Source organism: Hippopotamus amphibius, chromosome 12 (genome assembly GCF_030028045.1).
Source record: "Hippopotamus amphibius kiboko isolate mHipAmp2 chromosome 12, mHipAmp2.hap2, whole genome shotgun sequence".
In the NCBI taxonomy this organism is placed as follows: domain Eukaryota; kingdom Metazoa; phylum Chordata; class Mammalia; order Artiodactyla; family Hippopotamidae; genus Hippopotamus; species Hippopotamus amphibius.
In genome coordinates, this window is record NC_080197.1 from 86,911,627 (window position 1) to 86,939,599 (window position 27,973).

The 27,973-nt window shown below is 40.1% G+C and overlaps 1 protein-coding gene across 2 annotated transcripts in view; it reads left to right on the plus strand.

The window, feature by feature from the left end:
- LIMA1 (LIM domain and actin binding 1) overlaps positions 1-27,973 on the plus strand; it is an 82,692-nt gene that overhangs the window by 29,035 nt on the left and 25,684 nt on the right. For both annotated transcript variants that reach the window (XM_057701877.1, XM_057701878.1), the window contains exons 3-4: positions 10,436-10,481; positions 18,815-19,279. In XM_057701877.1, coding sequence (XP_057557860.1) covers positions 10,436-10,481; positions 18,815-19,279 — 511 coding nt within the window. The remainder of the gene's footprint in view (positions 1-10,435; positions 10,482-18,814; positions 19,280-27,973) is intronic.

The window sequence follows — 27,973 nt, forward strand, 5'->3', positions numbered from 1 at the left end:
AAAACGGACCAAGCTCTGGAAAGCTATTAAGGCTTAATTCCTGACCTCAAGGAATGTAACAGTATAGTTTAGTATAATTTGTATTAGTAGAGGAAGTCCCCAAACTTCCTTCATCTTAAGAATCACATGAGGTACCTGTTAATAATATGGTGTTCCAGGAAGTTCCCTGGTTGCCTAGTGGTTAGAATCCCAGGCTTTCACTCCATGGCCCGGCTTTAGTCCCTGATCGGGGAACTGAGTTCCCACAAGCCAAGTGGAGCAGCCAAAAGGAAAAAAAAATAATATGGTGTTCCAGTTATTGCTACATGGGAAAAAAAAAATCTTCAAAATTTAGTGGCTTGAAATAATGACAATATTTATTTTACTGTGAATTTCTAATTTGGGCAGGACTTGCCTCTGTTCCCCTCACCATCCCCAGTGTCTCCGAACTGTGGGCCATAGTCATCTAAAGGCTTACTCACTCCCGAGTCAGGCGGTGGATGCTGGCAGTCATCTGGGATCTTCGCTGGGGCCGTGGTCAGATCACCTACACGTGGCTCTTCCATATGGCTGCTTGGCTGGCTTGGCTAGGTTCCAAGGGCAAGCATCCAGAGAGGGAGGGAAGGAGGGAACAAAGAAGGAAGGGAGTCAGGGCGTGTAGCCTTTTATGACCCAGCCTCAGAAGTTATACAGTATCGCTTTTGCCACATTCTCTTCACGAGGACCGAGTCACTAAAGCTGGCTCATATTAGAGGGAGGGGAACTTGACTCTATATTTTGGTGGGAGAAATGTCAAAGATTTGTTTTAAAACCATCCTATATGGCTTCTCAGGCTCCTCCCTTAAAGATTCTGATTTGATGTATTTGGGATGGGGCCCAGGAATTTGTGTTTTTAACAAGTGTCCTAGTGATTTTTACCTTCAGGGAAGTTTAAGAAGCACTGGTAATGGAAGAAATAGGCTTTTGGACTCAAAGCCGTGAACTTGAACATAAAGCAGAACAAATAAGGTTTATTTGTTCAAGTAAAGGTTCAAGTAAAGGATTGTGGAAGCTGAACATTAATAAAGGCAACGGGAAAGCAAGCAGTCAGTCAAGCCTGGAGAAATACAGAAGAGAGAAGGGACAGGTACAGTGCAGGGCCAGATGCTGGAAGGCCTTGAGTGCCATGCTAAGTTAGATAAACAACAGAAACAATGGAAAGTTTTTATGATCAGGCTTGTATTTAGTGTCCTTTTTTGGGGGGCCGCACCCTTGGCGTGAGAGATCTTAGTTCTCCGACCAGGGATCAAACCAGTGCTCCCTGCAGTGGAAGCACAGAGTCTTAACCACTGGACCTCTAGGGAAGCCCTGATCAGGCTTGTATTTAGAAGATGCTTCTGGCAATAATGTAAAAGGTATATTGGGAAGGTGCCAAATTGATAGCATGGAGACAAATTCTGAGGCTCTCCTGAGAACCCAAGTGAAAGCTGTTGAGGGTGGCGGGCAGGAGGAGTGGAAAGGAAGGGAAGGGTTTGAGACAGTGTTGAGATGTGATTAATGGGACTTGGAAACTCCCTATTCTGCAGAGAAACTTCTCCACATTCTTACCCTTTTCACCCTTCCTAGCCCCACCTCTCTTTCAATGAACTTGGCTTTCCCTCAACATGCATTCTGTGTCTGAGTAGTGACTGCTCTTTCAGTACATGCTTCCCTGAAATATTCTGGGGCCAGGCGTCAGGGGTGCTGACATCTCCACTACTGTTTCCCATCCATTGTTTTTTTTTTTTTTTTGCCTTGTTCTGAGGTTGTAAACGTGTGCTTTGAGCTCACATCTAATCTTGGTATTCTTATCCTCCCCTTCATGACAGTGGTGTGCCAAGCCCCTTGCTTTCACTGGGGACACTAGCTTCCAGCTTCATTTTCTCCTCAGTGTGTCTCACTGGGGATGCTATTAGCATTGGGGATTAGGCAGATCTTCCTCGTGCAGGATGTTCATCATCTTGCCTTCCTCCAAATGCTAGTAGTACCTCATGATATTGTGGCAACCACAAAAAAAGGGTGGGGGGGTAGAGAAACCCCAATGAGATTCCCACACATATCCAAATGTCCCAGCCGGTAGTGCCCCCAGTGTAGAATCACTGGTCCACATAGATGGCCTGTCTGATACTTGGGCTCATATCTGTCTATCTGTCTGTCTGTCTGTCTGTCTGTCTGTCTGTCTGTCTGTCTGTCTATCTGTCTATCTATCTATCTATCTATCTGCCACACCACACGGCTTCTGGGATCTTAGTTGCCTAACCAGGAACTGAACCCAGGCCCTGGCAGTAAAAGCACCAAGGCCTAACCGCTGGACCACCAGGGAATTCCCATGGACTCATTTTTTTCTTGATTTTCCCTTCACCTTCAACCTGCACGTTGTCTCCCATGCCTCTGCATTTAGTTCTAACCTTTGCATCACCCAGAATCCATCTCTGAAATGTGCATTTGGAAAACCTACTCTCTGATTAGAGCCTCCTGTTCCACTTGTTCTACTTTCTTATTCCCACTGACCCTCCTCTTTGGCCAAACTGGGACACCCAGGCCATGGATGTCAGTCCCCTTCCTGGTTTCACTTCCTTCCCTGCCTCAGTCGGTCACTTCAGTGAAACTCTCACTCCTTCCTCAGTTCCCATCCCACTGTTTTATTCTGTCATTGTCCATTCTAGAGAATTCTCAAGATAGAGGATTTGGGTCCTGTAGTAGCACTGATGAGAAGTTGGAAAAAGCTGCTCATTTTAGGGGCTTCTTAATCTTGTAGAAAGAAAGTGCAAAGGGATCTTAGAGACCACCTTCCCATAGCATAGTAGGGTGACTGTCTTTTCTCCACAAAGGTTATAAGGGCAAGTGGCAGTTATGCAAAACTATAAATCGTGAACCCATTAATCAGAATCAGTGTGCCAGGTACTATGCTAGACTCTTGATGGAAATCGATACTATTTCTAATCCTAATAAAAGCTATAGGAGGGAGAGACTTCCCTGGCCATCCAGGGGTTAAGACTCCACACTTCCACTGCAGCAGACGCAGGTTTGATTCCTTGTTGGGGAATTAAGATCCCATATGCCATGTGGTGTGGCCAAAAACAAAACAAAAAAAAAACTATATGAGGAGGGGACGTTATCCCTGTTTTATAGTTGAGAGCACTGAGGTGTGGAGAGTAACCTGCCCAAGTTAATATTTTGATTTGTTTCTGTCTAGTATTTTTCTTCTGATGCATAGATTCTACTATTGAACTGGTTTGGAAGGATGAATTGAATTTTATTTGGTAGGCTGGGAAGATGGTGGTGACATTGCAGAGGAAGGGGCATGATAGGAGGTAAGACACAGAAATGGGACAGGGCATGATGTGCACTTAAGACAGTGAAAACCAGAGAATCAGCCTGGATTTCTTCTCCAGGTTTCGTACTCAGTGGAGACGTATTGCTGATACTGCTTAAGGCTTTGAGGATTCACTCACAGTAGGTTCCTAAAGCAGATTGCAGGACTGTTTTCCACAGAGCATACATTAATTTCTGCTTCTCACAGTACTGATTTTCTCTTGTTTTGAAATAATTTCTGTTATGGCGTTTGGAATTAGTAAATCCTATACAAGCCTGGTTAAGAGACTCTAGGAAACCTTGGGAGGTTTGTGATCAGAGACTAATATAAAAATGGTATTTGGGGGAAGCTTAATCTGGCTGCTGTTTGTAGGATTAGCTGGGCTTTACTTTTTTTTAATGAATTAATTTGTTTACTTATTGGCTGCGTTGGGTCTTCATTGCTGCGCACAGGCTTTCTCTAGTTGTGGTGAGTGGGGGCTACTCTTCATTGCAGTGCACGGGCTTCTCAGTGCGGTGGCTTCTCTTGTTGCGAAGCACAGGCTCTAGGCACATGGGCTTCAGTAGTTGTGGCACGCAGGCTCAGTAGTTGTTGGCTCAAGGGCTTAGTTGCTCCACGGCATGTGAGATCTTCCTGGACCAGGGATCGAACCCATGTCCCCTGCATTGGCAGGCAGATTCTAAACCACTGCGCCACCAGGGAAGTCCCTGGGCTTTACTTTCTAATTGTTAATAATGTTTTACATGGATATGTACATGCATGATTTTTCTAGCATCATAGCTTGTATCTCATGAGTGCTTTATAACTTGAGACATTTCTTTTACTAAATCTCCATACTATGTAAAGCATTACATTTGAGTAAGGAGGGTGCTCTTTTCCTAAACCTCCATACTATATAAAGCATTACATTTGAGTAAGGAGGGTGCTCTTGATGGGTCAGTTTGAACAGCTAGCTTTGATTTCACTCACCAATGACTTCAGTGTAGCATAATTCTTTGCTTGATTAAAATTTGACTCTTTTGGTAGAATTTGGTTTCTTTGCAGAAGATTCCTCTTTGACTCATATATTTTTGGAGTTGAAGAGAATCTAGCCCAGTGGTTTTCAAACTGTCTTATTTGAGTTCTTCAGAGGAACCTCAGGGGCCAGTTCTGGGAAGATGGGAAGATCTAGAGGGCCAAGCCTGTGACCTTCCAACTCAGCGGTCCTGCTTTGATCCCTTTTATATATGAGGTTCTAAGTTATCATTTGAAAAGAGGATTCTCCAGCAAAAGAACTATTGATCTGGCTAACTTTTATTCTATTCCTCTGACAAGTAAGGAACTTGAGGTCCAGCAATTATGACTGAAGATCACACGCCAAGTTAGTGGCAGAGTTTAATCCAGGACACTTAATCCCCCCACCACCGTGCATGCCCTCCTGTCACTGCCTCTCCCACTCTTGTTGTAACTTTATCCATTCTACAATCCCAAGAAAGAAGAGGGTTTATATTTAGTTTTCTGTGACCATTCTTCCTTCATTAAGAAAACATTTGACCCTCAGATCTCCCTGGATAACTTCTTTGCTTCTCTGTAACATCTAGTGGTGAAATTATTCCAGAACAAAATACATTACCTAATGTATTTTCTAATTTCCTAATACTTGGGAGTTTCCATTTTCCTTTTTTGGCTCAGTGAGACCTTTGCTCTATTTGAAGGCATACAAGCAAGAGTCATGGCTCAGGAACTCTGTTTTCTGGTCGTAGAAAAGTTTGAGACACTGTTATGACTCCCCAGATAATTTTAGCATCTTCCATCAGCTAGCTGCCTGCCTCACAGCTGAGCATTAATGAACAGTTGCAAGATTAAATTCTGTATAGGATGAGGAGGAGACTAGAGGACAAGAAAATCTGGAACGGGAAGAGGGATAAGATTTTAATTATAGAAATCTCATGGCAAATATTTTCCCCCTCACATTTGGATCTTTAAAATGCCTTCACGCCTGCCCTTATCCAGTGACCTTCACATTTTGTGTCAGAATAATGCTAGTTGCTCTGAGTGTCTTTGAGGAAAGTCTAAGGCCTGAATTCTGATCTAATTCTTAATTTGGAAGGATTGTACCTCTCTTAGCATTCTGAGAGTCAAAATGTAAAAATACCAAGGACCTAACTTGGAAGAAAGCAGTGGTGTGGAAGCTTTCCCCCTGTGTATCTACTATTAAGCAAGTACTTCATTACAAATAAAGGGTAGTGATATTTGAGTGGGAGTTTAAAGACAATTCAGGACAGCCATGGGTGTATACACCTGTATCTTACAGATGCCTCAGTGCTAGAAGGACAGGACTAAAGATGAAAACTGCTTTGATCTTTCTTTAAATATATGTTTCTCTTAAGACAGTAAAGGGAAGGGAACCTCTGAGCTTATTTAACCAGCTAACCACAGTGTAAATTGTTCTCCTTGCCTTGGAGAACAATTGGCTAAGAATTAACCTGTCTGCTGATTGGCTCCAGCTCTCATATATTGTATTATTGCTGTAATATACTGTAGATGATTACCCAAGGGGTGTGGAAACATAAGTTCAAGGCCAGTTCTCAGTTCCTTTCTAGTCATAAGCCACTGTGTTTCTGCATTTCCATTTTTAGGGACTCTCAGACAGATATAGTAGTACAAGTGGGGAAAAACATACATGTACAGGGCCATTCACCAAAGCACTGTTTGTAATGTTGGATAACTGGAAATAATCCAAATGCCTATTAAAAAGACTGTGGTTGAATAAATTATATTTATAACGGAAGAGGATTGCCAGGGTTACCAAAGGCTTCTGTGTTGCTAAATCAAGGAGATGTTTGTTAGCCTTCATTTCAGATGACCTCTTGCCACTTCTTCCCACATTTTTCTTCTCTTGGCTTCTTTGGGAGTCTCTTGGTTTTTCTGTTACCTCTGTTCCTTCCCGTTCTCTATTATCACCGCTTCTTCATGTTCTGACTGCTAAATGTTAAAGTCTCCAGGACTGAGTTTGGGGCTTTTTCTTCCACTATGCACTCTTCATAGATGATATCATATATTTCCATGGCTGTAATACCATCTGTGGACAGACAAGCCCTAAATGTATATTTTAGCTCAGATCTCCGTTTTGAGCTCTAGACACACGCATCTAATCACTACCATCACCAAGTGGACGTTTTAGTTTTAGCACGGCTAACGCGGAGCTCTTCCCCGTCCCCACTTCGCTCCTTCCATTGACGCAGCTGCCAAAAACCTGGGAGTCATTCTTGACTTATTCCTCATTACCAATCCTGTTGATTCTGAGATACACCTCAGATCTCTTCACCTTTTCTCTAGTGCCACCATCCTGGACCCAAGCCAGCATCATCTCTCACTATTGCCCCACCTCCGTTCTCAGCTCCCTCCAGCCCATTCTCCACACAGCATCCACTGCTCTTTTAAAAGCATGGCTTGGGTCAGTGACCATTCATTGTGCCTAAGATTACATTCAAAATCCTTAGCATAGCCTGCAAAGCCCTTGCCTCTCAGCATCATCTCCTGACCTCAGCCTTTCTCAATATACTTCAGCAACATTGGAGTTCTTTGTGTATCTTATACACATGAGACACCGTCTTGCCTTGGGGACTTTGTGTGTGCTCTTCTTCTGTGCCTGGAATGCTTTTCTTGCTTTGTTTTGCCTGGCTAACTCCTTCTGATCAAACTTCAGATCTCAGCGGAAAGGTCATTTCCTCAGCAAGACTTTCCTTCACACACACACACACACACACCCGCCTTCTCAGTTTGGTTCCTTTGTTAGGTAGTTCAATAATACTCTGTTCTATTTCTTTGAAGGATTTACCCTATATATGTGTGTGTATGAATGTGTATATGTATGTGTGTATGCGCTTCTGTGTGTATGTATGTGTTTAATATGTAAACTATAAGCTGTCTGAGAGCGGGAACTCTTTTGGTTATTTCTTTCACTGCTTTTTCTCTAGTGCTTAGAACTTTTTTGGCCATGCCCCAAGGCTTGTGGGATCTTAGTTCCTCAACCAGGGATGGAACCTGGGCCAAGGCAGTGAAAGTGCCAAGTCCTAACCACTGGAACACCAGGAAGTTCCCTAGAACATATTTCTTTTTTTTTAATTAATTAATTAATTAATTATTATTTTGGCTGCATTGGGTCTTCATTGCTGCCCATGGGCTTTCTCTAGTTGTGGTGAGTGGGGGTCGCTGCGAGGCATGTGGGATCTTGCTGGACCAGGGATTGAACTTACTGTACATTCACATTGTTGTGCAACCATTACCACCATGCTTTTGTTCTTTATGTACCTGCATAGTATTCTGTTGCATGAATACATTATGATTTATTTACTAGTCTTCTGCTAATGGACATTCAAGTTGTTTTCAGTCATTTGCTGTTACATTTAATGCTATGACAAATAATCTAATGTAAAAGTCATTTTTGCTTGTGTAAGTATACCTGTAAGATAAATTCTGGAAACAGAATTGGTGAATCATAACATTTGTGCTTTTGTAATTTTGTAATTTTTGTAAAATTGACAAAATGCCTTACATGGAGGTTTTATTAATTTACCCTCAGTATATTAATATACCCTCAGTATTTTTCTACTTGGTAGATGAAAAATGTTCTTAATGTTGCTTGAATTTTTATTTTGAGGCTGAACATTTTTTTTAATTAATTAATTTTTATTTTTGGCTGCGTTGGGTCTTTGTTGTTGTGTGTGAGCTTTCTCTAGTTGCAGCGAGCAGGGGCTACTCTTTGTTGAGGTGCATGGGCTTCTCAGTGTGGTGGCTTCTCTGGTGGAGCACAGGCTTTAGGTGAGCGGGCTTCAGTAGTTGCAGCACGTGGACTCAGTAGTTGTGCCTCGTGGGCTCCAGAGCACAGGCTCAGTAGTTGTGGCACATGAGCTTCATTGCTGCTCAGCATGTGGGATCTTCCCGGACCAGGGATGGAACCCGTGTCCCCTGCATTGACAGGTGGATTCTTAGCCACTGCACCACCAGGGCAGTCCCTTGAGGCTGAACATTCTTATTTTTTGTTTGAGTCGTTTGATATTTTCTGTTAACTGTATCTTTATGTTCATGCCCAATTTTCTATTGTTTGTCAGTTTCTTATTGATTTGTAAGAGTTCTTTGTATTTTAGGGAAATTAGCCTTTTGTCTGTAATGTAAGTTTCAAATATATTTCTAGCTTGTCATTTGATTTGTAGTGGTTCTAATCCCATTTTTTTCTGTAAACTGTGGTCAATGAAATCCCGGAAATTTTTGGAATTCCTTTCACTCTACCCTATAAGAAAGCTCTGCTCAGTTTCAGAGTATTACCCAGCCTGGTGAATGAGACACTGATATCTGATTGTTAAAATTTAAATAGTAATAAGACTGGAAGAGAGCTTAGAAATCCTCTCACATACACTTAGTTTCATCCGTGAGGCCCAAGTAAATGAAGTGCTGTAACTCGGGTTATATGGCAGGTAAGCAGTGGTGCCAGGTCCAGAACCTTCCTCTGGCTTCCGTTTCGGATGAGGTTGTTCTGTTGAACACACACACTAAGAAAGTCTGAGCTTGCGCAGGTATTTATGAGTTGACTGTTGGTTTCGGTAGAGGAGTGGGCCCTTTCCCATACTGCTCTTCATCTTTTTGTCTCATCTCCTTTTCCTTGCCCAAATGCCTTGCACATTCTGAAATTCCACCTTAAGGCAGTGACAAGTGGCCCATTGACCACGCCCTTTGCTAGGGTTGGGTTGGTGAATTCTAGGGATACATGCCCAAGGAAGGCACGTGGTGGGGATTCTCCAAGTGATGGTGCTGCCTTCAGTGTTTGACTCAGAGGCTCTGAGGAAGCCAGGTTAAAATGGTTCTGAGTGGTCTGGAGAGTTGCTGTAGCCTGGACCTCCCAAGACTTCTTTGTCTTCAAATGGAGAAAACCTGATCCCTCCTGAAAAGTCCTGAGACTTCAGTTGTTTCTCAGGGATCTTTTGAGCAAGTAAAAAAAAATTATAAAATAAAATGATGAAAGTAATAATAAAATTAAAATAATAAAATTATATAAGCCTGTTTATCAACTCTAAGATGCCAGTGACTGTAGCCTGGGCCATTATTTTATGCACCACTAAGGAAAAAATACTGCTACTTAAAAGGACCAATGCTTGTTTAGCACAGAAACTTTTCTCACACACCACTCTTAGAATTCTGAAATTCTACCTTAAGGCAGTGACAAGTGGCATACATTAAAAAAAAGTAAAACAATTTTTCTTTAAATGGTCAATCATAGTGTAATCTCTTTAAAGACACTTAAGTGGCATTTAAAACATGTATGGTATCATCAAATACATTTAACTAAGCAAAAGCAGCGGTACCAACAGCTTAGACTAAGTTTACACGCTTACAGGCAGTATGACTACCTCCCAATCATTTGGCCAACAGGAATTGTAAGATTTCAGAAGCATTAATGTGGGGGAAATGTGCAGTCTAGGATTAATGCAGTTCTATATCATTTGACTAATTCCAAAACATTTTTATACATGTAACCTTGTTTAATCTTTCCAGCTTTATAGTAGATCATTTTCTAGATAAGGAAACAGGCTTAGAAAGGTTGACTTGCCTGAGATCACAGTGAATAAGTGATGAAGTGGGACTTTAAAACCTCAGGCTTGGGACTTCCCTGGTGGTCCAGTGGTTAAGACTCCATGCTGCTAATGCAGGGGGCCTGGGTTCAATCCCTGGTCAGGGAACTAGATCCTGTGTGCCACAACTAAAAAAAAAAAAAAGAAAATCCCACATGCCAGAACTAAAGATCCCATGGGCTGCAACCAAATAAATAAATTGGTTTTATTTATTTGGTTGTGCAGCCAAATAAATAAATATTAAAACAAACAGAAAAAACCCCAGGCTTTCTGCTCTATCCAGTTGTTTACCAGCATTTGACCTCACTGTCTTGGATCTTTCCTTTAGAGTGGGTGATTGCAACAGTGCAGGAAGTGAGGGCAGCTCTGATTCTCTGCCTCTTCTGATAGAGTTGATTAAAGATAATCCTTGGCAGAGATAGGTGTACAGAAGTGGTTTTTTTAAAGTTTGAAAGAGTAAAAGTATAAGTTTAATTAAAGACATTCTCTTTTTTTTTCCTGCTCTTCTCTGAAGGTACCAGAAAGCAGCTGAAGAAGCAAACATAGAAAAGAGAAGAAGTGTAAGTATTTGGAAGTCGTGGGACGTGTGGAACTTCGCAGGCAGAACCCACGTGGCCCAGCCACCTGCAGCCTCTGCAGGGCATGGGCTCCATGTCAGCTGAGCCAGGCATTTGTGCCAGCTGGTCTGATTGGTGAATCATTTGCTCAGGAGAACTTGGCTCAGGTGCAGAGAATCTTATTTTTTCCCCAAGATTCTCCTTTTGAGCCACTTTTTCTTTCCTGAGTTGAGTGAAGGATAGCAAGGCCAAGTACCTTGCTTGTGGTTGTAAAATGGCCTACTACTTCTGCTCAAATTAGGATACAGGGCTTCCCAGGCTGTTTCCTTTTTTCCAAATCAAACAACCGGAATGTCTCTCTGCATTTAACTGGTAGCAGCTGTGCAGCTGTTGTCATCCCCTGGGTTCTTTGTTTGAAGCAAACTTCTTGACCCAGTGTAGTTAGCAAGTTTCTCAGCTGCAGGATCCACCAAAGGTGAAAACCTCAGAACCAGCTCTGAGCTCATACCCATTTGTACTCTCCCGCTGGCTAACTTCCAGCAGGGCTGGATAGTGTTTTTCTTTTGAAATCTTATTTGATTTAATGGCATGAGGAAAAAAGCCTCACATATTTGGGCAAGAATTCTTTAATTTGGCTGGCATTACAAAAACATCCTCCTGGCAGTTTTCAGTACCTAACCTATTTAAATTAGAACATAACATGCCCCTGTCACTTTGTTTTCTCTAAGGAGGCAATGCTGACTGGTCTTTGACTTAATTTTCCCACAGTTCGCCAATAGATCCCCTCTGGTGTGCTGTAAGAAAACTTAACATTTCACTCAGCTGCAGGTTTCATTTCTTTCCTCCTTCTCTTTCTTGCCTGTTAGTTTTCCCCTTTCTCTTTTCTTCCTTCTTTTTTTCCTTTCACTCATTCATTTAGCAAGTATTCATAGAGCACCCACTACATGCCAAGCGCTGCGTTAGGCACTAATACAGGTTACATCTCTGCCACCATGGAGTTTATATTCTGGTGGGAGAGACAGACAATAAAGATGTGTCAGGTAACAACATGAAGCAGGTAAGAAGGATGAGTATGGTGGTCAAGGAGACATTTGAGCAGAGATCTGAGGACATGAGCTGGGGAGAAAAATAATTCAGGCAGAAGATAAGAGCATGTGCAAATGTCTCAAGGCAAGAACATTCTACAGGTATTTGAGGAATAGGAAGAGAAATGTCATGTAGTGCCATTGAGTGTCCTTAGACCTTAACTCTGATTGAGGGCCTTTGGAGGGTTTGTGTGCAAAGGAGCAACGTGATCTGACTAAAATTTTAAAAAGAGAAGGAAGAGAGTAGAGGAACAATGGCAGAAGCATGAAGACCAATTGTGAGACAATTGCAGTGATTTAGGCAAAAGAGGATAATGGATTGGACTGGAATGGTAGCTATATAGGTGATGAGAAGTGGTCGGGATTTATACTGAAGGTAGAGGAAAAAGAATGACAGCAATGCTTTTGGCCCAAACACCAGGAAACATGCCACTGAGATGAGGAAGATGGCAGTAAAAACAGGTCTAGAGAAGGGGAAATATTTATTAGAAGCTCAGTTTTGGACATGTTAAGTGTAAAATTCTTTATTAAGACGTCCGAGTGGAAATGTCAGATAGGAACCTAGATGCACAAATCTGGAATTGGGAGAGATCCAGGCTGGAGATGAGGTGTGTGTGTGTTAAAATACCAGCAGTTTGGGGCTTCCTAGGTGGCGCAGTGGTTAAGAATCCGCCTGCCAATGCAGAGGTCACGGGTGTGATCCCAGCTCCAGGAAGATCCCACATGCTGCGGAGCAACTAAGCCCGTGTGCCAAAAAGAAAAAAAAAAAAAAAATACCAGCAGTTTGTAAAGACAAGAGATGCATGAGATCACCTGGGGAGTGAGTGCAGCTAGAAAAGAGGTCTGAGTACTGAGCTCAGGGGCACCTTGTGTTTAAAGGTTGGAGAGAGAAGGAAGAACCAGCAAAGAAAGTGAGAGGGGGCAGCTGGTGAGATAGCAGTGGAAATAAGAGAATGGGGTGGCAGGTGTCCAGTGGAGAAAGTGTTTCTAAAAGACGTATTATCAACAGAGTCAAACACACAGATAGGCTAAGGATTGACCATCAGATTTGGCAACATGAAGGTCATTGGTCACTTTGTGCTATTTGGGAGTGATAGGATGAAGGCCTGATTGGACTAGGTTCAAGACAGTGGGATGACAAAAGTTGATACCACAAGTATAGATAAACATCTGTGGAGCATCTTTTATGTGCCAGGTGCTGAAGGCACAAAGAGGAATAAGATGTGGTCCCTGCCTTCAAGAAACTGCTTAGAGTTTGGAAAGTAGAATTTATAATCCCAGTGTGATAAGTACCATATTCAAGAAATATTCAAGGTGCTGGGGAAGAATTTAAGAGGGACTCATAACCTGGACTATGACATGTCAAGGAAGACTTCCCAGAAGAAGTGGTGCCTGACTGAGCCTGAAAGATGACTAAGAATTAGCTAAGCAAAGGGGCAAAGGAGTGGCAGAGGAGGCAGCACGTGCACAGCATGGAGGCCTAAGAGAACAGGCACATTTGGCAGCTGAGAAGATAATTGTCCCATCCACCAAGATGGAGAATTCAGGAAAAGAAACAGAACAGAGTGAGGAATGAAGGGAGGAGGGGGAGACTTCAGCTTTGGACAAGGATGAATTGAAGATGTCTATGGGATTTCCAGGTAGAACTGATGGGTAAGGAGAGCTATGTGGCTAGAGTTAATAGGGCATGGGTCATCAACAGACACATGGTGGGTGAAACCAGAAGGTAGAGGACATCATATATAGAAAAATACGTAAAGTGAGTAAAGAAGATGACCTAAGGCAGAACCGTGAGAGACCCCACCATATAAGGAAGGGACTGAGGAAGAGAAACCTATTAAAAAAAACCTGAAGAGCGGCTAGAGAAATGGGAAGAAATCTAGGAAAGAGGGATGTCACAGAAACCATGGAAGCAAGGAATTTTTTAAAAGGGGGGAGTGGTTAGTAACATCAGATGCAATAGAGAGAATAAATAAAATAAAGCAGAAGTGTCCACTGCAATTGGCAGTTAAAACGTAAAAGGGTGTGAGCAGGTAATTAAAGAAACAACAAACATACAAAAAAATGCTTAGCCTCACTAACAATCAAAGAAGTGTAGAGTAAAGTAACCGCGAGATATAAATTGTAACCTAAACAACTGGCAGATTTTTTTGATCGATAATATTTGGTATGAGGAATATTCTCATCCACTGTTAGTGAAAAGTCAATTAGGCAATGACAATTAAAATATTAAATATGTTTAGTACCCATTGATCTTGCAATTCTACTTCTAGGAATGATCGTTGAGAAAAGCTCACAAGTGAAATAAAATAAGTGCAAAAGGATATTTATTGCAGGCTTCTTTATAATACTGAAACATTTGAAATAATGCAGATATTCATCAGTGGGGGAATAGTAAATTATGGTACCTACATCCAGCATAGTAATATATCGTATATAATGTTATATATGATATACTATGTGGTTAAGATTTTGTGTAACATGGAAAGATCTCAAAAGCACATTAAATGATTAAAGCAAGGTGCAGAATAGTAACTATAGTATAATTTTGTAGAAAAAATACAGATAGTGTATAAAAATAAGGAAAAAATTGAGAGCATGTGCACCAAACTGCTGACAGTGGTTATCTTGGTTGGGAGGAGTGCAGGCATCAAATAGGGAAAATTAAAGCATAAATTCAAGGCATATTCCTGTATTGACTATGACTTCCCCACCCAACAAGTTTTTTAAATTACTTTTGTAATTGAGAAAAGTAATAAGTTAAAAATAAGATAATGAAATGAAAAATGTAAAGAGGTAATTGGTGATCCTGATTGGTGCTACTTCAGAAGTGTTTTGGTAGTAGAATTAGAGGGAATGGAAAGTGGTCCAGTGGAAATAGCAACTACACAAGACCGTGCTTTTAAGACCCTTAATTATGAAACGTGGGAGACAGAAATAGCTGGAAGAAAACAAAGTTTAAGGATGGTTACTTTTTTTTTAACACATTTTTTATTTTGAAATAAGTTTGGATTTACACTAGAGTTATTAAAATAGCACAGAGAGCTCCCATACCCCTCCACCTAGCCTCTCCTAATGTTAACATCTTCTGTAACTATGGTGCATTTACTAAAACTGAGAAATTAATATCGGTCAATGCTATCAGCTAAACTACAGGCTTTATTCAAATCTTGCCAGTTTTTCCATTAATGACAGACAGTTGCTTTTAAGATCCACTAGACCCGTAAGAGGCCTAATTTGTCTCCTGAAGAACAGGGCGAATTGTACATATAAATTTACAGAGGTGACTGTCCAGGTGAAAGAATACTTACATTCATGGAAAGCAAGGTAGAGAAACATTCAGGGGCAAGTGAGTAAATTTGTTCCTTTAGCAAATACTGGGATCAAGTTGCGTGATAGCTTGGATTCCCAGAAATTTATCCCTCCTTTTCTCTTCCTCTTCCACTCACATCTAGGACACAGAAACACAGATCATTAATATGACCATCAGTTATATTTTCAGGTTCCTTTTAAGCATGGGATATGCCACGTCTTGAAATCTGTGCTGTTTGGGCATTCATCTCCATAATGACTAGCTACGGCTTTTCTGAGAAGCTCTTGGCCTGGGAATTTCTTCCCTTCCTTGGAGGCTGTACATCTAGGTAATCCATGTTTCCAGCCTTACTGCTGTATCCTACCAAACATCCTCCTGCTCTTAAGACGAAGATTCCCCTGCCAAGACTTCAACATGAAAGCTCATTGGACCCAGCCTCTTCATTTTGCAGGTACAATAACGGACCCAAAGAGGGGAAGGGACTTATCTCAGGGCCCTTCCAAGTTGAATGCTCCTACAGCAAGGACACTGTGTTGCATCTCCTGAGTGTGCCTGCTCCAGATTTAGGTAGCCAGTTATGGTCCAGAGGCAATGTCTGCAGAGATTCTCAGCCTTGCGGGGTAGGATGAGCAGCGTGCTGGAGTCCCCTTGAGAAAGGAGGATGTGGTAGTCTAGCAACCAATGGGGCCCTTGAAAACTTGCACCCTCCTTGACTTCCACTGCCTTATTTGAGGAAAATACTTGGGAAAAAATTAAAACCCTCACACAAATAACATCGACTAAAATTTCACCTTATTTTGCAGCCCCCTGCCCCTTCTCTGAAACAGCAGACACTGTAGAGAGAGTAGAAAGAAAAGTAAGACACTGTAACCCAAGTTCAGGATTTGAGCGTTGACTGGATACTGTGGTTGATCACCACTGTGAGGTGTGGCTGGAGGAGAGGGGAGGGCCACCCATTTAATAATAGTCACCACTACTGGTCAAATACTATCCTATGTGCTTTAATATAGTCTCATTTATTCTCCACAGTAGCCCTGTATGGCAGTTTCCAGAAATTAAGAAACTTGCCCAAGATGCCTTAGAGGACTGGGGCGGGGAGGGTGGTGGGGACTCGAGGGGGGGGGGGGTTGAGGGAGGGAGGGAATATGGGGATAAGTGTATAAAAACAGATGATTGAACTTGATGTACCCCCCCCCAAAAAAAAAAACTACAAAAAAAAAAAAGAAACTTGCCCAGGGTCATTTGGCTGGATGGAGCTAGATTATATAAGTAATGTTCATTGCAGGAAATACAGATACTATGCCTAAAATAGATAAGCAACAGGGATGTACTGTATAGCACAGGGAATTATATTCAATATCTTGTAATAACCTATAATGGAATATCTAAAAAAAAAATCACTGAATCACTTTGCTGTACACCTGAAACTCACACAATATTGTAAATCAACTATACTTCAATTAGAAAGAAAATACAGATAAAGAAAGAGAAGAAAATATAAGTGGCCCGTGATCCACTATCCAAAGATAACGCAGGCTGTCTCAGTCCGGTACTCTTTTCATTGTGTTGGCTGGTCTGCTTTCAGCTCTTGCTTTTGTTCTGTGCCTTCTTGCTTCTCTTTCTTCCCCAGAAAGACTGTAGCCACTGCTTCTGCCCCATCTTTGCTTTCCTCAAGCTCTAAAGGCCTGGAAAACTGGCATGGCCTGGGTGGTGCTGCCAGGAGCGATGGCAGGATTTGGGGCCTTTAATGCCATCAGACCTTATAGCCCTACCCCTCCCCTACTTGTCCCCCCCACCCCAGCACTTTTGAACTTGTATCCTTAAGAGTTCCTTTTAATAAAAGAGCACATTTACTCCTCTGTTAAAATGCCCCCCAAGCAATGTCCTCCACCCAGGTTCTTGTTTGGGACTTGCTGGTACTGCATCACACAAATCCCTCTCTTCCAGGTCATGACAAGTAAAATAGAAATGACAGCTTTCAGGCTGTTTACAAGTATCGAAAGTATTTGATATTCCATAGAACCTTTTTTTGTGTGATGTGAAGTTGATGCATAATTTTATTTTTGTATTCATTTTTATTACACAATGAAAGCACATTTATTGTAAAAAGAAGAAAATACAAATGCCCGAGGCAACCTGTTAACATCCTGATGTCTTTTCTTCCAGACCACTTTTCTATGTTTATATTTATAAACATATATGTGTGTTATAAAACAGGATCATGCTTTTTTGTTTTTCATTTTTTAATGTTTGGCTGTGGCTTGTGGGCTCTTAATTCCCCAACCAGGGATTGAACCCTGGGCCCGTGGCAGTGAAAGCACTGAGTCCTAACCACTGGACTGCCAGGGAATTCCGTATGCTGTCTTATAGGTAGCTTTATTCACTCAAAAGTATCTTATGAGCATCTTTGGATGTCAATAAATATACTTCGATCACACTATTTGTCTCTGGGAAAAGTAGTGTCCAGTTACCAAGGCAAAATGCCACTTTGATTCTCAGGGCTCCTGTTTGGGCAGGGCAGGTGAAGTTAGAGACCCAGATGACTCATCCATTGTGTCTCAAGAGGGAGCACAGAGCCAAGAGTGCTGCTGGCAGTTAAGGTAGCACCAGCTTCCGGACTTGTTTTTTAATTCTCTCTTTTCCAACAAGAAAACTTTTCATGCTGCTTATATTTCTGATCCATACATGCTTCCCCCAGTGAAACAACTTGTCAGCTAAGATTTAAACACAAATATCAAGCAGTTGTTCTTCTGTAACTTTCTTTTTTCCAAGCCTTGGTGCTGCTTGATAAAGTGGCTCTCCGAGTATATTGAGAAGAGTAATAGGGTGAGAGACTTAATTCCCAATATAGCTGCTAATCCTGTTTAATTCCCCAGAGTCTTTCAGTCCTAGGTGGTTTGTCCTTTCTTAGTTTAAAGACCCGTGAGTCGAAACTACAGGAATGGAGGGCAAGAAGGTACTGGAGTTTGTGCTTTGTTGGGAAGGTGCTGCTGCTTAATTTACTTAGGAGTGCTTTCAAAGTCTGGGACGTTGAATTTGACTTCACCGAGCGTGTTCCCTCTATTATTGCGGAACTACGTTGACAATTTCCAGGTTGTTTTCAATCGGTCTTATATGTAGAAATTAATTCCAGTTTGACCCAGGCTGAAAGAGAACAGTCTTAGATGTTCTCTTAGACCATGAAGAGGGGGTGGTAGTAGTGTTTCATATGAAGCCTGGATATTTTTCAACCAAAGGATCTGTAAAATAGTAAATTTTCTGATAACTGAGAATTTATACATGGACAAACATGTAGAGAACAACAGAGGGGGAAAAGGACTAGGTTCTTATGTAAAACTAACATTTGACGGTTCATGTAAATTCTGTCGGATATGATGATATATACACGTAAAAGTCTGGTGGCTGCTTTAAATTTCCACAGTTTCAATTCTTGATGCTACTATCCACAATTATTGGTATTGTGTAGTTTAAGCTATACTGCATCTTTGTCTCACTTAAAAGAAAAAAACCCAGCAGGATTCACCATGTAATTTTGTGGCATGTAATGATGAACTTTTATTAGTGCATATTTACAGGATTTAAAGTAACTGATCTTTTGCTTTTTCTTTCTGTCTTCCTCATTAATCTCTGGATAAAAATCCCTTGTCTCCAATGTAACTATCATTAGATCTGGGCTCTCCTTTCTTCGCATTTTGTCCTTATAAGGCTATCCTGTTTTATCACTTCCTGCTTTAGCTCCTGACTTTTTCTCTCTTCCCCTCTCCCTCTCCTGGGGTGGATGCTTTCTCCATGTGGCAGGGCTGTAACTGTTCACAGCTGTCTGAAACGCCAGTGGACCAGGAGCAGCTTGGAGTTTTAACTTTCATTTTACAAAGAACAACATGTTTGAATGTTTCAGCAGGCAAGTTATAACTGGCATTCACTTTTTGTTCTTCTAGAACACTGAAAATCTCCCCCAGCATTTTAGAAGGGGGAACCTGACCGTGTTAAAGAAGAAGTGGGAGAACCCAGCGCTGGGAGCAGGCTCTCTCCCAGACTCTGTGCGAAACAGCAGCACGGAGGTCAGGCACAGAGGCGACCCTCCTCCTGCTGAAGTGGCAAACAGCTCTGGCTCTGGGGTTGAGGCCAACCAAGAGGAGCGAGTCCACCCCAGACCTAGAATCAGATCGCCTCCTGAAGCTCTCATTCAATATCCGTACCCCCGCATCGAGGATAGTGAGCCTCTTAAAGACCACTCAGCAGAAAGTGAAAAAATGGAAAATTGTCTGGGAGAATCCAGGCATGAAGTGGGAAAACCCGAAATGAGTGAAAACGCAGAAGCTGCAAACAAAATAGAGAAATACAATGTTCCGCTGAACAGGCTTAAGATGATGTTTGAGAAAGGTGAACCAGCTCAAACCAAGGTAAGGATTGGGCGGGTTTAAAACTTGAAAAAGCCAATTCAAATAACTAAACAAAGCTGTTTTTCTAGTCTAGACGGTTTGTGTCGTGGCGAGTATGGGATCAGTATGTCTTTTGATTCCAGTTAGACGAGTAGTTAATAAAAAGTCTCAAATGAATTATTTACAGAGATGCTAAGATTTGTGTCTGTGACCCAATTTCATATGAAATCAAGTGCACACTGGGATTCAGGTCGATATCTAGAAATGAAATGAGTTTAATGCCAATTAGGTTATGTGTTTTTGTACGCTTGCCCTTTTAATTTGTCTTCCTGAGTCTTTTGTCATTTGTAGCTTGGAGGGGTGGAATTACTGCTGAATTTCTCTCTGCCTGGACACAGCTGCAGGCTGAGTGTTAAGGCCAGAGTTTAACATGAAGACTGAGGCTTAGTTGTCTCCTTGCTAGCTGAATCCTTTCTCTTCTTCTCAACTTCCTCATCTGTGCCTTCCAACAAATGCTTTCTATCAGCTAAAATCCTATCCCAGGAAAAATCAATGAAGATAGCCAGACTAGCTATAGCCTTCAGGAGTTTTGACTTGCAAATGCACAGGGTTGCATTTTCCTACAACTGCTAATGAAATTTGATCCTTCATGTGGAGTGCAGACCAGGTCCCCAGAGGGAATTACTTAACTAGAAAATGAGTTACATATGCTGGTGACTTATAACACAATCCAGGGGCAGCAGAGCTGGTAAATTTTTCCAGTTTTCTCATACTTTCCTGCATATCTGGCTTTGTACATGGGGTTGGTTTGTTACAACAGTCATTATAATGAAATAAACAGATCTGATGGGGAGTAAAGCCATCATATACTCTAGATTTCGTCTAGATGGAAAGCGGATTTTTTTCAGCTAAGTATTTGGCCCAAATTTCTACATTTGTGAAGTAATGGTATGAAGCATTTCTTCTGAAGTAAAAATTAGATAACTCACCCTAGAATCTTCAGTTATGTTTGGTGTGATTTAGCCATCTCTTCTTGTATGTTGCAGTGCCTGTTGCTTTTCTACCTAGAAAAGTTCTTTAGTGTTCGGCAGTCATGTTTGAGGATGTAGAAAGAATTTTTAAAGGTTTACAAAGCTAGAACCCTTTTCTCTGCATGAGTTTTAACTCTGTTTTAACACTGAAACCAGTTGGCAAGAGATGTAACCACAAAGCATTTTATGACTTTTCTTAAACTATCATCCCTCTCAATTTTGAGTCCTCTAGGCCTGCCAACTCCCTCTTTCCCCTTTATGGGCTTAATAAAAAAAAAAAAAAGAAAGAAAAAAACTTAAAAAAAATTTAAATGGGAAGAAGAATTTTAAATGGAAGGAAAAAATGTCAGAAATCCTAAATAGAGAGGAAGGGGCTTTGTTGTGAGTCAAAGCACCATTGTAAGTCTCCTCCTCTCAGACCCTGTTAGGGGCAGGACGGCTGATGTCATGGCAGCACACACAATGTAGATTCAGTGCAGAAGGCTGGTACATGTCAAAACTGGCCTAAGGTAGGAAATGACTGGGACTGCAGCAAACAAAATGCTGATTATGTATAAGGATCTGGTGAGAGAGTTTTTTCTTGTAAATGTCTGGTGAAAGATGGGTCAGAACAAGCCTGTCTCTTTGTGGCTGGTCAAAACAGAAAAAAATTCTCATATAAAGATCCTACCAGATCAGACTGGCACTCAGCCTGATTGCTGACGGTCTAGGAAGATGGAAGGGTTCTAAGATTGACCTGGGCTTTTAGAGGGGCGGGGGAGTCCTTTTTAAACTTCCTGATTAAGTAGTCATTTGTCATTTAATGGGCTGCTTAGGGAATGTAAAACACAACTGCCCTTGGTTTTATAGCTGCTTCTAAATAAGCATCATTACCCATGTTGGGAATAGTCTAGATTACTTTAAAAATGTTTGTCTAATATTTCAATAAAACTGTTAAAAAAAAGTTTTGTCTACATTAGTTTAATGAATAACTAATCAGTTTGAAACTAGGTTATGGTTATTGTTAACATAATTTCAGCTTTAACATGGATTAGGCTTTAATCAGGAAGTTACATGATTGCATCTTTGGAAAGAAGCTCTGAGAAATATGGTAGATACTAGCAATCCTTTTAGGAGCAAGAGTATGCAAGTAAGAATGATTACCTGAGAGCTAAAAAATTAGTACTTCCGTGAGACAAATGCATATATTAGGTACATATCATGTGAATCTTTTTTAAGAACTTTTATTGAGATACAATTGACATACAATAAACTGCATGTATTTAAAGTATGAATCTTTAATTGAATCCATAATTCAATCCATAATTGAGTTTTAAAGAACTGGACTGAATCTCAACTAACTAGCTGGGCAGGGTCGGGGAGCACATAGATAATGGAAATGCATGATCAAAATCTTTTTATCTCCTAAATCTTTTTATCAGAGGTATTTACAGGAGGCCAAGATAATTGGCTTGAGTTCTACTTTTCTTAGTCTCTCTTGCTCCCTTTTGTCTGAGATGGTTTCTGTTCTTGTCCACTTTTCTTCCTGATCTCTTCTCTGAGGTCCTGTTTTTGTCTCTCTCTCTGTGTAGTCTCATCTCTTTCCAGGACTCCAAGAGGTGGATCCCCAAGCTAGATTCTAATCTTGAATTCTTAACCCAAGCTTCAGCCCCAATTTTGTGGTTGCCTACTAGATCACACATCTCTTTGTGAATATCCCTTAAACACTCAAATTCAAGAAGGCTAAAAAAGAATCCATTATCTTTCCAACCAAAACCTGCTTTACCCCTGGTGTCCCTTAGTGCATCACCATTCACCACATCTCCTGGTCTATAAAGCTTGGGATCAGTTCTTCTTTCCGCCTGCCTCTTGATCAGTCACTTACTAAGCCATCTAAATAAGTCTACACATCTCTCAAGTCTCGGCCATTCTCTTCAAGAGGTCCCACATCTAATTCTGTGGTTTAGCCTTATTACATCTTGCCTTGTGGTATTGCTGCAACCTTTCCTATTGGCTTCTCATTTTTTTTCTTCCATCCTCCACACTGTTGCTATTTATTTTTCTAAACATAGTTGTCAATTATGTCATTCCCTTGATCAGAAACTTTGGGTGTCTCAAAATTAATCCACATTTAATATTTGGGTCTCCTACAGCCTGAGCTCAACCTACTTTTCCAGTCTCATAGCTAATCTCATACTCAAACCCTGGATTACTCCTCATTTTAAATTAATCATGTCTTTTCCCTAATCCCTACCTTTTGAAATCTTACTCCTCAAGGTCTGTCAAGACTGTGAGACCTTACCTCAGTTTTTTCCCAGATGAAATTACCTTCACCCTCCTGACCCTCCTATAGAACTTTCTTTTTACTTCTCTTTTGCCACTTACATCATGCTTTCTTTTATAGTCATGTATGAATTTGTACACTCCCCAGTCTATAATTCTTTCAAAGTAATGATAATTTTATCTCCCAGTGGTCAGCACAATGACTTGGCTCTTAGTGTTTATTTAATAAAAACGAGAAAAGAAGCTTAGAACTCAAATAACTTATAAATAATGAGAACTGATTAAAGGCTATTCCTCACTTATCCTCTACCTTTGGCGAATAGATAGCTTATTCAGGTCAGATGGTTTAGTTGAACATGGGAGTTCTAGTTCCTATGAGCAAATGAGCAGTGGGTGGATTAATGTAACCTATCAGTATGAGGAAAAAAGAAGCTCCCCCTCCACCCTACCAATGACATACATTGAAGGTGGCTTAGCATCCCTAACTCCATGTATATGTTGATCTGGGTTTTAGGTAGCCAAGGTAACTATTCTGGGCATCTTTTTATGAGAAAGCTGATCAAACAGTTATCACCAACATTCAGTTATCATCATGCTGACATTTGAATCCATAATCTTCAAAGGCTACGATGCATTTATTCAAATCACCAAACAATGTAGGGAGCATGTGACAGGCTCCTTAAGTCTCAATTCTTTCTGTTTGGTTCCTAACTTATTTGGTTCACACAAATCCTTGGATAGGAGAATAAAGACAAAATATTTGGAAGGTATATTTCTACCTTCATAACCTGCTTAAAGTATTGTCTTTTGCTTGGGTCGGGATTAAAGCAATGAGTTGTAATGCAAGAAAATCAGGCTGGAATATGGATATCCCTTGATTCTTTTACACAGGTTCTGACTACTGCTTCTTCCTTGCACTGTTTCCATCTTCTAGGAGAGGAATTAGGTAAAGAAAAGAAGAGCGGAAAAGACAGAATGCCTCCTCACCAAAAATCTCTATTTTCTAGAACACATAAACATACTCATCCATTCACTCTTTGGGGACTAACCAAGGATAGGAGGTAGTAATGAAAAAGTAATGATGGGAACTTCCCAGGCAGTCCAGTGGTTAAGATTCTGCGCTTCTACTGCAGGGGCCACGGGTTTGATCCCTGGTTAGGGAACCCACAGGCTGCGCAACCAAAAAAGAAAAGAGAGGGAGAAAGAGAGAGAAAGTAATGATAAGTGTGTCTATAAGTGAATAGAATTAAAATCATTAAGAAAAAAAAATATTTTCTTTATCCTCTTTTCCCTATTATTCATGGTATATTTTAATGCTTCCAATTAATTTTGTTGTTTTGTACTACAAGGATAAGACAGCTAACCTAAATGTCCATCAACAGATGAATGGATAAAGAAGATGTGGTACATATACACGATGGAATATTACTCAGCTGTAAAAAGCAATGAAACTGGGACATTTTTAGAGACATGGATGGACCTAGAGACTGTCATACAGAGTGAAGTGAGTCAGAAAGAGGAAAACATATATCGTATATTAACACATATATGTGGACTATAGAAAAATGGTATAAATCAACTCGTTTGCAAGGCAGAAATAGAGACACAGATGTAGAGAACAAACATACGGATACCAAGTGGGGAAAGCGGGGAGGGTTGAGGGGGGAATGAATTGGGAGATTGGGATACCAAATTGTACACACTAAATATATGCAGTTTATTGTAAAAAATTAAAAATTAAAAAAAAAAAGATAGCTAAAATAGAAGTATCTTAATTAAAATGAACTTTTCCCTTGTCCCATCAACCTTTTCACTTCTTTGCTCTTTCACTCCTGAGACTCCTAAACCCTTCGACTTCCCTTACAATTTCTGTTCTTCTTATCACCAGGATCATTCTGCGTATGGCTAGCATCAGAATGCCAACAAAAGCTGCACTTGTGAGAGTAAAACCATCTTTCTTCAGACAGTCCAACATTCTTGTGGTTTCTCTTCTTCTAAGTTCCTGAAAGTGACACTTGTGTTTTGTTTAGTTTTATGTAACAATGGTACATAGCAGTGCATACGTGTTGATGCGGTGGAGTGAGCCCTTGAGAAAATAAGTCATCCCTACTCAAGTCTGATCTGTGTTCATCAGCTGTTTTATCCATAGCCAACTAATCTGTAATCTACATTAGAGAAACAGTTTATATTTGTCTTCTCAAAGAATGGGTAGTTGTCCATAGGGAATCCCTACATTGTTATAAAAAGTATCCATCATGTTTTATTTTCTCCTCTCTTGGCTAATAATTGCATATGTTCTCTTATCTACTTAATGTTATCTTAATAATACTTTTCTTCTCCTTTGTTCGTGTCTTAAATTATTTGGAATTATATTCCAAGAAGAATACAATTCTGAGGAGGTTCATAATTGGTATTAATTGCATATTGCTGTTATTATTTTAAGATGGGCTTAGGTGAGGAAAGGGATTTGAATAGCTAATTCAGTATCACTGTGGGGTCTCATATAGTCATCCTAGTGTAGGGGAGTATATCTTTAACTTGCTTATCAGTGATACATTGCTAGTGCTTTGAATATGGATAACTGGTTTTGTTAAATAAATACAAGTATTATCTTTGTTTTTCTATCAATGCTGTCTTTCTCATATATCCTACTAAGACTAATTTTTGGCTGATTTATTATATTTACCTACAGTTGATAGCTTGTAATTTCAAAATGTGATTTTGCTCTCAGTGTTGTTCCCCCCCCAGATTTTTTCTTTAGTATAAGTTTTTTTTTGTTTTTTTTTTAAAGATTGAAGTATAGTTACTATACAGTATAAGTTACAGGTGTACGATATAGTGATTCACAATTTTTAAAGGTTATACTCCACTTAGAGTTATTATAAAATATTGTCTATATTCCCTGTGTGTTACAATACATCTTTATATCTTATTTTATATCTAATAGTTTGTACCTCTTACTCCCATACCCCTATATTGCCTCTTTCCCCTTCCTTCTCGCTGCTGGTAACCACTAGTTTGCTTTCTATATCTGTGAGTCTGCTTCTTTTTTGTTATATTCACTTGTTTTGTTGTGTTTTTTAGAGTCTACATGTAAGTGATATCATACAGTATTTGTCTTTCTCCATCTGACTTATTTCATTTAGCATAATACCCCCCAAGTCCATCCATGTTGCTGCACATGGCAAAATTTTGTTCTTTTTTGTGGCTGAGTAGTATTCCATATATGTGTGTGTGTGTGTGTGTGTGTGTGTGTGTGTGTGTGTGTGTATCCCACATCTTGTTTATCCATTCATCTGTTGATGAACTCTTAAGTTCTCAGTGTTATTTTGATTGACCGCTCTATAGTGGTACATTTCTCATAAAGACCTATTAGTATAAATTAAGTTTTATTTACCCTTACTTAGTAACTCTGAGTACATCTTTGGTCTTTTGTGGTACGATAATAATGGATCTGGGTGTAAAGATGCCAGTCAGGGAATCCTGATCTTTCTGTTTGTTGCCCTAAGTGGCTGTCCTTGATATGTCAGTTAGAGACCAGTCATCTTTTTTTTTTGCTTACTTTCATGCCAATAAACTACTTACTCGTTTCTATCTGGTCCCATTAAAATAAAATATGTTGAAGAGTAATATCAGAGGACTGGAATATTTTCTAAGCAATGTTGACTACATTAGAGTTTGGAGGGGCCAGAAAGACATTTGCCCCCTCAAATCAACTTTTCTTTCTGCTATTGGACTCACTCCTGGATTAAATAACATAGGTGTATATCCAGATGAATTTATTAGTCATTTCCTTTAGCCTTCTAATTCATTGATGAGTTACAACGAGTGAGAAATCCCTATCAAGATCGTTGACATAAATCCTAGAACTGTAAGTGATTGTAAAGATTATTTAATTCAGCTCATTGTTCTTAGGCACGTAGGATGTTAAAATCCCTATTTTACAGGTGGAAACAGCTGACGTCAGAGAAATTAACTGATACGCCCAATGTCATGTGGCTAATTAATATCAGAACAAGAACTGAAATTATGTAGTACCCTGTCTACCGCAAACACTATCTTCATGGATATTATAATAGCTACTTATTAGATAAACACATCTGGCCTTACATATTTTTGAAATCTAAGGAAACCAGGAAAAAATTAAAACATTTATAGCTGTCTTCTCAAAGACTTTAGCTCCTATTGTCCTCTTCCTACATTTTATAGTCTTTTTTACTGAATAAAAAACATCAGGGCAATGAAGAGAAGTACATTGGAATGCAAGAGATTTGTACTAAGACTTGAGTTAGAAGCTTGTGGGTTTGGGAGGTTTTTTTTTTTCTTATATAAATTAGTCATCTGAACAATCACACGTACACACACACGCATGCACACACACAACACAGTAAACCAGAAAAAGCCAAGTAAACCTGGAAAAAGAGTAACCTTTACCAGCTGTGCACAATGATATTCTTACTGTTGCATGACTAGATTTTACGTGGTTTTAGGTACTGTGTGCTCACTGTTTTATGTGCTTTATGTTTGGTTTGGTCTTTTTTATGTAGACCTTCCTTTGTGTCTTCCTAGTTCATGTAGTTATCCTTTTATGGCAATATGTTATCTTATTATACTTTTTGATCATTCCCCAGTAATTAGATTCTCTTCCAGCCTAATAAAAAAGCACTAAGCATCTTGGCAGAAACTTTTTATTTTTAGTTATGGGGTGGCAGGGGGTGCTATATTACTGAATGATGTTATTGTGGTCAAAAGACATAATTCACTGAACATTCTTCTTACATATTTTCAGCTTATTCTCAAAGATTATACTATTTTATAAAACTGCTAGCACAATCTAAGGATGTACTTAATTCCCCACCAGTTCCTCATCAGCATTTGGTTTTATCATTCTTACCTATTTGTATTAACTTAATAAATATGAAGTATTACCTCTCCTTCCTTTTCTTTTTTTTCCTAATTGTAAGAGTAACACATAATTTTTATAGAATACTTAGAAATACAAAATATGGGAGTTCCCTGGTGGCCTAGTGGTTAGGATGCGGGGCTTTCATTTCCGTGGCCAGGTTCAATCTGGTTGGGGAACTGAGATTCTCAAGCTATGTGGTGGGGCCAAAAGAAAAGAAAAAGAAAAAAAAAAGTGCAAACTATATAGAGAAAGCCCTGTGCCTCAAGGTAAGTGCTCCTTCTGTGTGTATTTTTTACTTAAATGAACTGTATTTTTTTCTACAAGGATCCCTGGAGAAGGAAATGTTTATCTCTCAGTATTTTGAGAAATTAAGGTCAGGTTTTATCTACACCCTATGATCTCCATGCATAGTTCAGCAAAGTCCCATTTTTCCTTAAAAGTCATCCTTCTTCCACCCTTGACTTTGAAGGGATGAAAGAGTCTGAAGGAAGGTCAAGGTTGAAAGGTCGAAGGAAG